This window comes from Somniosus microcephalus, chromosome 3 (genome assembly GCF_052327205.1).
Source record: "Somniosus microcephalus isolate GS21.2 chromosome 3, FLI_Smic_1.0, whole genome shotgun sequence".
NCBI lineage: Eukaryota > Metazoa > Chordata > Chondrichthyes > Squaliformes > Somniosidae > Somniosus > Somniosus microcephalus.
Genome location: NC_140989.1, coordinates 203,537,776 through 203,551,986, shown reverse-complemented (window position 1 = coordinate 203,551,986; position 14,211 = coordinate 203,537,776). Strand labels below are relative to the sequence as shown.

The window sequence follows — 14,211 nt, the reverse complement described above, 5'->3', positions numbered from 1 at the left end:
AGAGTATTACTCTTTGAGGATGGCACACTCTCAGAGTATTACTCTTTGAGGATGACACACTCTCAGGGTATTGCTCTTTGCGGATGGCACACTCTCAGAGTATTACTCTTTGATGATGACAGACTCTCTCGGAGTATTACTCTTTGAGGATGGCACACTCTCGCATTATTACTCTTTGATGATGACACACTCTCGGGGTATTACTCTTTGAGGATGGCACACTTGCAGTATTACTCTTTGATGATGACACACTCTCGGGGTATTACTCTTTGAGGATGGCACACTCTCGGCGTATTACTCTTTGATGATGACACACTCTCGGGGTATTACTCTTTGAGGGTGGCACACTCTCGCAGTATTACTCTTTGATGATGACACACTCTCGGGGTATTACTCTTTGAAGATGGCACACTCTTGCAGTATTACTCTTTGATGATGACACACTCTCGGGGTATTACTCTTTGAAGATGACACACTCTCGGGGTATTACTCTTCGAAGATGACGCTCTCTGGACGTGGACTCCGTACCTCGCTCCGCCCCTGTCTCTTATGTCCTGAGCCCAGCGCGCTTTCGCACTTCGCTATCTTGCCGAGTCCGAGTCGAGTTCGGGATGGAGTACAGAGCCGAGCAGGTGCCGATGAACCCCTGCACTTTCCCGTACCAGGGGCCGAAGGACGACGGCCAGTTGGTCCCAACCACCGTCATTAACATGGCCCCGAATGTGCCGCCGGTCCAAGACCACCTGATCTGGTCCTTCTTCAACTTCGCTTACATGAACTGCTGCTGCCTGGGCTTCGTGGCGTTGGCCTTCTCGGTCAAAGTGAGTGCGGGGCTCGGGGGCAGTGCTTGCGGGGAGTGGGGGTTAGAACCCCGGAGTTGCGGGCTCAGTGCCCGGAAAGTGGGTTCAGAGCCCCGGAGAGTGAGGTTCAAAGCCCCGGCGAGTGCGCAGAGCTCGGGGAGTCGGTGGGGGCAAAGCCCAGGGAGTGGGTGATGGGTGGCAGAGCCCGGGGAGTGGAGGGGGTGCAATAGCCTGGAGAGCAAGGACGGATTGGGAACTTTAAATGGCCCTGGAAAATATTCTGAATGCAGCCCATGTCGCCCATCCGCTCGTAATCTTATAACCTCATTTTCAGTAATCCTAGTCCTACTTATTCAGTAATTGTTATGGTCATTTGTAGACAAATTACGAAGAACTCACGATTTTATAATAGTTTTGCGAAATGTAGTTGTAAATACTGCTTACCGTACAATTGCATGTACTGCTTATTTACAAAGCAACTGAAAACATTAATTAAACAACAATAGCACCAGACGCATACACCAAACTGGAAAACAGTATGTATGACATTTCTGAAAATAACAGCAATACAATTGTCAGGTTATTGCAGCAATAGCTCCTTGCGTAACAATGCCATTTTCAATGATACATTGATTGCATCGGGGTCTATATGATGCAGAATGTCTTTTTTGCACTACCAGCAAAAGAAATGCTTCTAAGTGGTCAGCATTCGGGGTACTCCTCAGTCTGTTCTTGATAAATTTGAGTGTAGAAAAGCTTCTTTCGCACGCTACCTGAGTTGTTGAAAGTGTTCGGAGGTATTTGTCGCTTGACCTATTTTTGTGTATGCCTCACTGAACAAGTTGTAGTGCTCCAGAGTAAGGTAACTACACATTGCAAAGTTGTTCTCACATTGAACAACTTCTCCTTTGACTCCACTCACTTCCTCCAAATCAAAGGTGTTGCTATGGGAACCTGCAAGGGTCCTAGCTATGCCTGTCTTTTCATGGGATATGTGGAACACTCTTTCTTCCAGTCCTACTCAGGTCCCCTCCCTCACCTATTTTTCCGGTACATTGATGACTGTATCGGTGCCGTTTCCTGCTCTCGCCCTGAATTAGACAATTTCATTCACTTTGCTTCCAATTTCCACCCTTCCCTCACCTTCACATAGAAACATACAAACATAGAAGATAGGAGCAGGAGTAGGCCATTCGGCCCCTCGAGCCTGCTCTGCCATTGAATGAGATCATGGCTGATCATCCAAACTCAGTACCCTGTTCCTGCCTTCTCTCCATATCCCTTGATCCCTTTAGCCTTAAGTAATATATCTAACTCCTTCTTGAATATATTTAATGATTTGGCCTCTACTGCCTTCTGTGGTAGAGAATTCCACAGGTTCACCACTCTCTGGGTGAAGAAATTCCTCCTCATCTCTGCACTAAATGGCTTACCCCTTATCCTTATACTGCGACCCATGGTTTTGGACACCCTGACCATCGGGAACATCCTTCCTGCATCTAGTCTGTCTAGTCCTGTTAGAATTTTATAAGTTTCAATGAGATCCCCTCTCATTCTTCTAAACTCCAGCGAGTATAAGCCCAGTCGACCCAATCTCTCCTCATACATCATTCCTGCCATCCCAGGTATCAGCCTGGTGAATCTTCGCTGCACTCCCTCCATGGCAAGAACATCCTTACTCAGATAAGGTGACCAAAACTGCACACAATACTCAAGATGTGGTCTCACCAAGGCCCTGTACATCTGCAGCAACACATCCTTGTTCCTGTACTCAAATCCTCTCACTATGAAGGCCAACATACCATTTGCCTTCTTAACCGCCTGCTGCACCTGCATGCTTACCTTCAGCGACTGGTGCACAAGGACACCCAGGTCTCGTTGCACTTCCCCTTCTCCCAATCTATTGCCATTCAGATAATAATCTGCCTTCCTGTTTTTGACACCAAAGTGCATAACCTCGCATTTATCCACATTATATTGCATCTGCCATGCTTCTGCCTGTTAGATCCGTGTATCTTAATGTTGTGTCCTTCAATAATCAGACAACAAGACTGCAGGGAACGATTCAACAGGTGTTTACTGAATGAGGGTTACTCTAGAACTAACTGTACAGATCACTACTCAGGGTTTATATACAGGTGTGGTCACTGCCGGTACTACAGTATACAGGAGCTGTAAAAAGTAGTTCTCCCCTTAAAGGTACATACATTACACTGCCCAATCACCCAACCTGTCCAAATCACACTGGAGTTTCTCGGCATCCTCCTCACAGCACACACACCCACCCAGCTTTGTGTCGTCTGCAAACTTGGAGATATTACATCTAGTTCCCTTGTCTAGATCATTAATATATATTGTGAATAGCTGGGGTCCAAGGATCAATCCCTGCGATACCCCACTAGTCACTGCCTGCCACTCAGAAAAAGACCCGTTTATTCAAACATGGTCCATCTCCGACACTTCCCTTTCCTTCCTCGACCTCTCCGTCTCCATCTCTGGGGATAGGTTATTGACAAACATTCACTACAAGCCCACTGACTCCCACAGCTACCTGGAGTACATTTCCTCCCACCTCGCCTCCTGTAAGGACTCTATTCCATTCTCTCAGTTTCTCCGTCTCCGCCTCATCTGCTCTGACGATGCCACCTTCCATACCAATGCTTGCGACATGTCTTCCTTTTTCCTCAACCGAGGATTCCCCTCTACTGTGGTTGACACGGCCCTCGACCGTGTCCGTTCTATCTCCCGCACTTCTGCCCTCACCCCTGCCCCTCCCTCCCGGAACCACGATAGAGTTCCCCTTGTCCTCACCTTTCACCCCACCAGCCTCCACATTCAACAGGGGGCTCTAGGGGGGGAGGAACTAAATACAATTAAAATCACTAAGGAAGTGGTACTTGGTAAAATAATGGGACTCAAGGCGGATAAATCCCCTGGACCTGATGGCTTGCATCCCAGGGTCTTGAGGGAAGTAGCGGTAGGGATTGTGGATGCATTGGTAATAATTTTCCAAAACTCACTGGACTCAGCAAAGGTCCCGGCAGATTGGAAAACTGCTAATGTAACACCATTATTTAAAAAGGGTAGTAGGCAGAAGGCTGGAAACTATAGACCTGTTAGCCTAACATCTGTGGTTGGTAAAATGTTAGAGTCCATTATTAAGGAGACAGTAATGGGACATTTGGATAAACATAATTTAATAGGGCAAACTCAGCATGGTTTCATGAAGGGGAAGTCATGTTTAACAAATTTGCTTGAGTTTTTTGAGGAAGTAACATACAGGGTGGATAAAGGGGAACCAGTGGACGTAGTGTATTTAGACTTCCAAAAGGCATTTGACAAGGTGCCACACAAAAGATTATTGCTCAAGATAAAAAATCACGGGATTGGGGGTAATATTCTGGCATGGGTGGAGGATTGGCTCTCTAACAGAAAGCAGAGAGTTGGGATAAATGGTTCGTTCTCAGATTGGCAACCAGTAACTAGTGGTGTTCCGCAGGGGTCAGTGCTGGGTCCCCAACTCTTTACAATCTACATTAACGATTTGGAGGAGGGGACCGAGTGTAACATATCAAAGTTTGCAGATGATACAAAGATGGGACGGAAAGTAGTGAGTGAGGAGGACATAAAAAACCTGCAAAGGGACATAGACAGGCTAAGTAAGTGGGCAGAGATTTGGCAGATGGAATACAATACTGGAAAGTGTGAGGTTATGCACTTTGGCAGGAAAAATCATAGAGCAAGTTATTATCTTAATGGCAGGAAACTGGAAAGTACTGTAGTACAAAGGGATCTGGGGGTCCTGGTGCACGAAACTCAAAAAGTTAGTATGCAGGTGCAGCAAGTGATCAAGAAGGCCAATGGAATGTTGGCTTTTATTGCTAGGGGGTTGGAATATAAAAACAGGGAGGTATTGCTGCAGTTGTACAAGGTATTGGTGAGGCCGCACCTGGAATACTGCATACAGTTTTGGTGTCCATACTTAAGAAAAGACATACTTGCTCTCGAGTCAGTACAAAGAAGGTTCACTCGGTTAATCCCGGGGATGAGGGGGTGGTCATATGAGGAGAGGCTGAGTAGATTGGGACTCTACTCATTGGAGTTCAGAAGAATGAGAGGCGATCTTATTGAAACATATAAGATTGTGAAGGGGCTTGATCGGGTGGATGCGGTGAGGATGTTCCCAATGATGGGTGAAACTAGAACTAGGGGGCATAATCTTAAAATAAGGGGCTGCTCATTCAAAACTGAGATGAGGAGAAACTTCTTCACTCAGAGGGTGGTAGGTTTGTGGAATTTGCTGCCCCAGAAAGCTGTGGAAGCTACATCATTAAATAAATTTAAAACAGAAATAGATAGTTTCCTAGAAGTAAAGGGAATAAAGGGTTACGGGGAGCGGGCAGGAAATTGGACATGAGTCTGGGTTCGGAATGGTCATGGCCCTGTGGGTAGTGGAGCGGGCCCAGGGGCCGTGTAGCCTTGTTCTGCTCCTACTGTGTTCTAATTCTGTTAGATTTCAGGAGATGGTTTTATTCCTGTTCCTGGCTGGGGTGGAGATCGCCTTTACAGAAGGTAAGTACTGTAGAAAATATAGGGACAGAGTGATCTCCTGGAAGAATTTCGATCGCCTAGATGGGTCGGAGAGGAATTTCCCAGATTTTTTTCTCCCAAATTGGCCATTGGGTCTTTATCTGGTTTTTCGCCTCTCCCGGGAGATCACATGGGTTCGGGTGGATGCAGAGTGATAGAAGATTTGAGGTTAGGATCAGATCAGCCATGATCTTATTGAATGGTGGAGCAGGCTCGAGGGGCCGATTGGCCTACTCCTGCTCCTATTTCTTATGTTCTTATGTTCTTATTTCCACCACCTCCAGCGTGATCCCACCACCAAACGCATCTTCCTCTCACCTCCCCTTTCAGCATTCCGAAAGGACCGCTCCCTCTGCGACACCCTGATCCACTCCTCTACCATCCCCAGCACCCCTTCCCCTTCACCTGGCACCTTCCCGTGCAAGCGCAGGAGATGCAACACATGCCCTTATACCTCCCCCCTTCCCACTGTCCAGGGCCCCAAACACCCCTTCCAGGTGAAACAGCAATTTACTTGTTCTTCTTGCAATTTAGTATACTATATTCGCTGCTCACGATGCGGTCTCCTCCACATTGGGGAGACCAAACGCAGATTGGGTAACCGCTTTACAGGACACCTCCGTTCAGTCCGTAAGGGGGACCCCGAGCTTCCGGTCGCCTGTCACTTTAATTCTCCGCTCCACTCCCACTCAGGCCTCACCATCCCCGGCCTCTTGCGTTGTTCCACTGAAGCTCAGCGTAAGCTCGAGGAACAGCACCTCATCTTTCGATTAGGCACTTTACAGCCTTCTGGACTCAACATAGAGTTCAACAATTTCAGATCATAACCTGGCCCACATCATATATATATTTTTTATCTACACTTCCTGTTTGTGCCTTCCGTTCTTCTCTCCCACAGGGCAGCTGCCTTTCATTCTGCCAGCGCAATTTACACTTCATCTAGAGCCATCCTTTGTTTCTTAACCTGTCCCATTACCATCTCCTTTTGCCTTGAATATCTCTTAAATGTCTCTTAACCTCTCCTGCCTTCTATCCTATCACAGACTTTCCCTTTTGTTCTTTCATCCCCTCGCCCCCCCTTTCCCAGACCCTACACTTGCTGAAAAATCTGTTTCATTTCCTGCTTTTATCCAGTTCTGATGAAAGGTCATCGACCTGAAACGTTAACTCTGTTTCTCTCTTCACAGATGCTGCCTGACCTGCTGAGTATCTCCAGCATTTTCTGTTTTTATTTCAGATTTCCAGCATCTGCAGTATTTTCTTTTTGTATTAGTGAATACAATCAGTAACTCTGGTTTTCACCTCTTCAATGTCCCGCTGTATTTATTCTAACTGATCCATCACCAACTGATGTGCTTTTAGCAGATCTATCTCAACTGTTTGCAGATATTTGGATTAAGGTGTTGTTAATTTAAAGATCCGTGGATAAATGAATGCCGTCATGATTATTTCATATTTTATAAGTGCATCTTTGTGAGATCTAGCTTTTGCTCGCAATTCAGATGAGTTTTTTTCTGATTCTTCAATCATGTCGAGGGAGAGAATCACATCAATGTACAAGGAACTTTGCGGGTTTTCCGATGCACCAAATATTTTAGTCAGTGCTGCGTCCTTCACCCACCAATGTGTTTTGCCAATGGTTTGCTGTCGGTGTTGACTGCTTTTCTCACTGATCTGATCCCATGCATCCATTTTTTAATAAGATTCTCTAAAAAATACAGCAATCCCATTTAACAGAGAAAAGAGTGACGTTGCAGCAATGGCTGATGGAGTTGCATCACTAATCACAAGATTTAATAAATGGCTATAACACCAGACATGAATTTGTCCTGGTGATTCAATGTTTAGCTAAGTTGAAAAACTGCTGTATAGTTCTTGCATATTTGCCACCTCATCTGTTGCATTAGCGATGCATTGAGTTTTGTCCAAGCCATTTCCCCCCTAGTACTCGTTTCAAAAGCTCAAGAAACCCTTTTCCTGTGGAAGCTGTACAGTTGACTACAGCTAGCATCATTTCCGGTATGTCTTTGTTCACATACCGAGCCAGCTTCCGGTATTTCATCTACTACAGTCTTCTTCATTAATGATGCAATCGCCTATATGACATGGTTCACCATTGTTTTTGATATTAATGTTAATGAACTACCACGCCCTTTACTCCCTGATTTGTGTGGCTGTTGAGTTTGTAAATGTTTCTTTTACCAACGGATCGCATTTGCTGAGCAGTATGAGCAATTCTAAAGATTCCCATGGTCAGCAATGAATCGCCCAGTGCGTATGCAGCTTCGGCTGCACTTTCCCTGTAGCTTAGTCCTCGTTTACCAATCAGTTTTATAACTTCAAACACCTTTTCCATTACCTGTCCGTTATTTTTAATTTTCTCTCTTATTTGTTTTTGATCTGAAAACAATGGCCCAGAAATTCGTGTCGGGGGCTTCCCGCGGGTGCAAGCCCCCGACCTACACTTACATAGCGCGCTGACAGTTGAGGCCTGGGCCTGCGTGGATTTCCTGTCTGTGGCCCGTTCCAGCTCCCGGCACGCTGTGCTTGCGTGACCCAGCGGCGTACTTAGTGCGATGCGTCGGCTGGGATCACGTGAGCACTGGGCAACCAATCGGAGGAGGCAAAAGTCCATTCATGAGTTTGACAGAAAGAACTGTAAATAACATTTGACAGAAAGAACTATAAATAACATTAAATAACCATTTTAAACAATAATTTAAATTTTTGAAAAAAATAATTTTATAAAAAGTCGGAGCTAAAAATACACTGTAAAGTATTTAAAAATAATAAACCTGTGGAAAAAAAGTTCTAATTTTAATGAATTGACCACTTACCTGTTAAAATGAAGTCCTTACGTCTGCTTTTTTAATGTGTAAAAAGTGGAGGCCTTCACGCACGGGCAAACCTGTCAAAAAAAAGGACGTTCAACGCGCACGCGCTGCCTCATACGTCGCACGCGTTTCACCTCTTAACCCCTGCTTTCAGGGGACCGGAAATGCCGTTTTCCCGCGCATGCGCTGTGCATGCAAGACACCGGCACTTCCATCGGGTCCACGCGTGGGTACCCTGTGCGTACTCACGCGTTGGGACCCGAATTGCTGGGCCATTGTTTTCATTATCCTTGCTGTATGCCAAATATGGTTCTCATCTGCAATAAACCTAATACGGGTAAGATTCAGCTTTTCAGATTATTTGAAGTTCGTTTGGGTTTCACTGAATTAGTTGGCATACATAAGAACATAAGAATTAGGAGCAGGAGTGGACCATACGGCCCCTCGAGCCTGCTCCGCCATTCAATAAGATCATGGCTGATCATCAACCTCAACTCCACTTTCCCGCCCAATCCCCATATCCCTTGATTCCCCTAGAGTCGAAAATCTATCGATCTCAGCCTTGAATATACTCAACGACTCAGCATTCACAGCCCTCTGGAGTAGAGAATTCCAAAGATTCACAACCCTCTGAGTGAAGAAATTCCTCCTCATCTCAGTCTTAAATGGCCTACCCCTTATCCTGAGACTATGCCCCCCTAGTTCTAAACTCTCCAGCCAGGGGAAACAACCTCTCAGCATCTACCCTGTCAAGTCCTCTCAGAATCTTGTATGTTTCAATGAGATCACCTCTCATTCTTCTAAACTCCAGAGAGTATCGGCCCATTCTACACAATCTCCCATCGTAGGACAGCCCTCTCATCCCAGGAATCAATCTAGTTTTATTCTACATTTTATGCTACATTCTACATTTGCATTTTCATGGCTAAATACTCAGTAACCTCGCTAAACCGCCATACTGGGTTCCCTGTCAGTTAGCCTGCTCCTGGAATCTCCCACTTACACTGAAGTGTAGGACTGGGATGTTTCTGATTTTGTTTTAAGGAGCCTAGGAAATTCCACTGTTGCTGTGGGAGGGAATCACCCAGTTTAGGAAGCCAGAACGCAATAAAAGTTTCTTCCTGATGTTGTAAGAGGTTTGTGAATACTGTTGGTTCTACACCAGTACAGTAATCACTGAATGTCTCCATGTAATCTGTACCAAGAAGCCTCCAACATTCACACACCAGCATTTCACCTCCACAGTTTTTAAATGGATGTTTTTGCTGATAAATTCGCTTGCATTACCACCTTAATATTTTTGAAGGCTTTGGATCTCTGTGAACACTTACCAATGGCCAAAACGGATTCTCCTTTTATGGTGGTGACTGAAATCTGTCCTCTGGATGTTTGAGAAGCAACTTTCTTCCTTCAGAAGATGTTTAAATGCATTTTTCTCCCTCGGTTTTAGTAAGAGAGAACCTTTGTGTAGTGCCTTTCACATACGTGGGATGTCCCAAAGCATTTTACAGCCAACAGATTACTGGTGAAGTGCAGTAGCTGTCATGTATGCAAATGTGGTAGCCAATGTGTACACAGCAAGATGCCAGAAACAGCAATGAGATAAATGACCAATCTGTTTCAGTGTTTTTGCTGACTGATAAGTGTTGACCAGGACAATGGGAGAACTCCCTGTTCTACTTTCAATCATGTCATAGGATCTTTTATATCCAGCTGGAAGATGACACCTCTAGCAATACAGCACTCCCTTAGCAGTGCAGCAAGTGTCTGATGAGATTGGGCTCAAGTCCTGGAGTGGGGCTGGTACCCATGGCCTGATGACAGGTGTTAGTGCTTCCAGTCAGCCAAGCTGACATTTACAAAACCATTCATTTTAGTTTGAGCCATATGGCATGACACAATCCTTCGATAAAGTGCAGTCCGCCCAATATATGCTTTCAGACTTCAGCTTCTAACATTATACTTACTGTAACAATAGGGCAGCATTCCTCCTAAACACTTTCAGACTGTTTTAAAGGCATTTACAATTTCAAGGATAAGAAAATAATCCAATCTTATACTTTAATGTCACGGTAATAAGGGTTATTTTAAACAATCTGTTATTTTCAGACTGTTTTGTCTTTGAAATTGAATCACGGGTGATTTCTTCTTCAATTTTGGCCAGATTAACCAATATTTTTGAGTTGAGCGTGACAAAATCCACTTATTTGTTGCTGGAAGTTACTGCGTGCAATGGTCAAGTGTTCGTCTGATCAACAACACAAATGAAACTTGATAACACGGTGTCAACTTGAGAAGTAGTGTAAACACTCCTTTACTAGAAGGCACCTGGCACTGACTACAGCCTTTTCAAACTTAGCAGAACTTCAAGCACTGAACTGTAGTGTCCATCTAGCATTGAGATCTCCAAGTCTTGTTGCTAGACTGGACAAGCTGGGGTTGTTCTTGTTAGAGCAGAGCAGGCGGAGAGGAGATTTGATAGAGGTGTTTAAAATCATGAAGGGTTTAGATAGAATAAATAAAGAGAAACTGTTTCCAGTGACTGAAGGGTGGAAATCTATATCGTCCTGTAGCCTCAGGCTACAGGACAATATAGATGGGTTGGTCAGATGGGCAGAACAGTGGCAAATGGAATTTAACCCTGAAAAGTGTGAGGTGATGCATTTTGGGAGGACTAACAAGGCAAGGGAATACACAATGAATGGTAGGACCCTAGGAAAGACAGAGGATCAGAGGGACCTTGGTGTGCATGTACATAGATCCCTGAAGGCAGCAGGACAGGTAGATAAGGTGGTTAAAAAGACATATGGGATACTTGCCTTCATTAGCCGAGGCATAGAATATAAGAGCAGGGAGGTTATGATGGAGCTGTACAAAACGCTAGTTAGGCCACAGCTGGAATACTGTGTGCAGTTCTGGTCGCCAGACTATAAGAAGGATGTGATTGCATTGGAGAGGGTGCAGAGGAGATTCACCAGGATGTTACCTGGGCTGGAGTGCTTCAGCTATGAAGAGAGACTGGACAGGCTGGGATTGTTTTCCTTAGAGCAGAGAAGGCTGAGGTGTACAAAATTGTGATGGGAATAGATAGGGTAGATAGAAAGGAACTTTTCCCCTTAGTAGAGGGGTCAATAACCAGGGGGCATAGTTTCAAGATAAGGGGCAGGAGGTTTAGAGGGGATTTGAGGAAAAACTTTTTCACCCAGAGGGTGGTTGGAATCTGGAACTCACTGCCTGAAAGGGTGGTAGAGGCAGGAACCCTCACAACATTCAAGAAGCATTTAGATGAGCACTTGAAACGCCATAGCATACAAGGCTACGGACCAAGTGCTGGAAAATGGGATTAGAATAGACAGTGCTTGATGGCCGGCGCGGACACAATGGGCCGAAGGGCCTCTTTCTGTGCTGTATAACTCCATGACTCTATGACTCTAAATTAAGTGGGCACAGATTCAAGTTGACTGGCAAAAGAACCAGAGGCGACATGAGGACAAGCTTTTTTACAGAGTGAGTGGTGAGGATTTGGAATGCACTGCCTGATAGGGTGGATACAGATTCAATAATAGCCTTCAAAAGGGAATTGGATAAATACTTGAAGGAGAAAAAATTGCAGGGATATGGGGAAAGAGCGGGGGAGTGGGACTAACTGGATTGCTCCTCAAAAGAGCTGGCGCAGATTCGATGGGCTGAATGGCCTCCTGTGCTGTATGATTCTATGATTCTATGTATTTTCACTTGTTTCCTTTTAGTCTAGAGATCGGAAAATGGTGGGGGATGTAGAAGGAGCTCGGTACTATGCATCTACAGCCCGATCATTCAACATTGCAACCACAGCGTTGAGCATCCTTGCCTTCATAATCATGATTGTGGTGATAATCGCTACCAACATACTGTTGACGAATGCATTGCATCAAATGCTTGGAGGCAGTAAGTGAAGGGAAGTGAAGTGATGGTGGCAGTGCCTTATTATCCAAACTCTTTCAGCACCTTGATGCACTGTCTGTCTGTTATTGCATTGTTCTATCGCTAATGTCTATGTTGTGATGACATGTTTAAAGTAATCGCCTCGCAACAATATCGGCGTCGTCTGTAAAACTTGGGCAAGGTGTGGCCTTGATTATATTAATAAACAATTGATAACAAGTTTGGGGAGTCTTGTATTTTAATGGCAAGCTTCATGTTTTCCGCTGCAAACACTTCCTGTTGACAGTGAAAAAACCTCACACTTGCAACCACAGAAATCACAGAAACCACACAGTGCAGATAGAGGCCATTTCGGCCCATCGAGCCTGCACCGACACATATCCCACCCGATCCCCGTAACCCCTATACCAACACATATCCCACCCTATCCCCGTAACCCCACATATTTTAATTCCCCCTAACACTAAGGGTCAATTTATCATAGCCAATCAACCTAACCTGCACATCTTTGGACTGTGGGAGGAAACCGGAGCACCCGGAGGAAACCCACGCAAACACGGGGAGAATGTGCAAACTCCACACAGACAGTCACCCGAGGCCGGATTCGAACCCGGGTCCCTGGCGCTGTGAGGCAACAGTGCTAACCACTATGCCACCGTGCTGCACATTGCATAGAATGGGCTTCTGGTAAATTGCACAGTGAAGTGCTATCATTCCATGGCAGTGGTACACTTTGTTCCACTCTGGGAAACAGTAAATGCTTAACTTGATTTATTGAGTGACAGTCAGTGTCACAGGACTGAGGATCTTTAAGATTCAGATGCTTCTAATTATACTTTGGTGTTGCCTTGTCATGTCTCGGATGGGGTGTTAGTGACTTGAGTTGGTCTGCTCAATAAAAGAAAAAGAAAGAAAGACTTGCCTTTATATAGAACCCTTTCACAACCACCGGATGTCCCAAAGTGCTTTACAGACAATTAAGTACTTTTGAAGTGTAGTCACTGTTGTAATGCAGCAGCCTATTTGCGCACGGACAGCAATGTGATAATGACCAGATAATTTGTTTTAGTGATGTTGTTTGCGGGATAAATATTGGCCAGGACACCGGGGATAACTCCCCTGCTCTTCTTTGAAATAGTGCCATGGAATCTTTTACGTCCACCTGAGAGAGCAGACGGGGCCTCAATTTAACGTCTCATCCAAAAGACAGTACCTCCAACAGTGCAGAACTTCCTCAGTACTGCACTGGAATGTCAGCCTAGATTTTTGTGCTCAAGTGTCTGGAGTGGGACTTGAACCCACAACCTTATGGCTCAGAGGCGAGATTGCCTGAGCCATGGCTGTCTTAGTTGAGAGAAACTTCTCTCGCAGGAGTTACAGGGCTCCACGTAGGTACAGAGTATCTGAATCGTGATACAAAAGACATCACGACCATGTGGGACAATCTGGTTGGACCAACTGGTCTTTTCCTGTCTGATATGTTCGTATGTAAACTTGTCTGAGCAGTTTTTGTTAGTGTGAGAAGGTTAAAGTGATCTGATCAAGGTGCTGAAAATCTGAGGGGTTTCGATAGCTTCCACTCATTAGTGAGGCTCTAACTAGGAAGCTGAATCCATAATGGCCTCTTTCTATGCTGTAGAACTCTGAGACTAGAGTTGCCAACTCTGGTTGGAGGCATTCTTGGACGTTAGTCCTCAGGCATAGTGTGAGGGACCTAGTATAATATGAGGGATAAAGAAATAGTGTGAGGAACCATGATATAGTGTGAGGAACCCAGGATATAGACTGATACATGAGGATATATTATGAGAACACAGGGTATAGTTTTAGACCCCAGGTATAATGGGAGATTCCAAGTTACAATGTCAGGGACCAAAGTATAGTTTGTGACCCCAGGGTTTAGTGTGAGACACCAAGGTATAGTGTGAGACCCACAGATATAGCGTGAGACCACTGGGTATACTGTGAGGGGTCAGGGTATAGTGTGAGGGACCAGAGTATAGTGTGAGGGACCAGGGTATAGTGTGAGAGACCAGGGTATAGTGTGAGTGGCCAGGGAATAG

The 14,211-nt window shown here is 45.2% G+C and overlaps 1 protein-coding gene across 1 annotated transcript; it reads left to right on the top strand.

The window, feature by feature from the left end:
* The first annotated feature begins 508 nt into the window (after window positions 1-508).
* Window positions 509-12,369, top strand: LOC147121677 (dispanin subfamily A member 2b-like). Its single transcript, XM_085982128.1, has 2 exons — window positions 509-821; window positions 11,974-12,369. The coding sequence occupies exons 1-2, from the start codon at window positions 612-614 to the stop codon at window positions 12,157-12,159; spliced, it is 396 nt and encodes a 131-aa protein (XP_085838254.1). The 5' UTR covers window positions 509-611; the 3' UTR covers window positions 12,160-12,369.
* The last annotated feature ends 1,842 nt before the right edge of the window (window positions 12,370-14,211 follow it).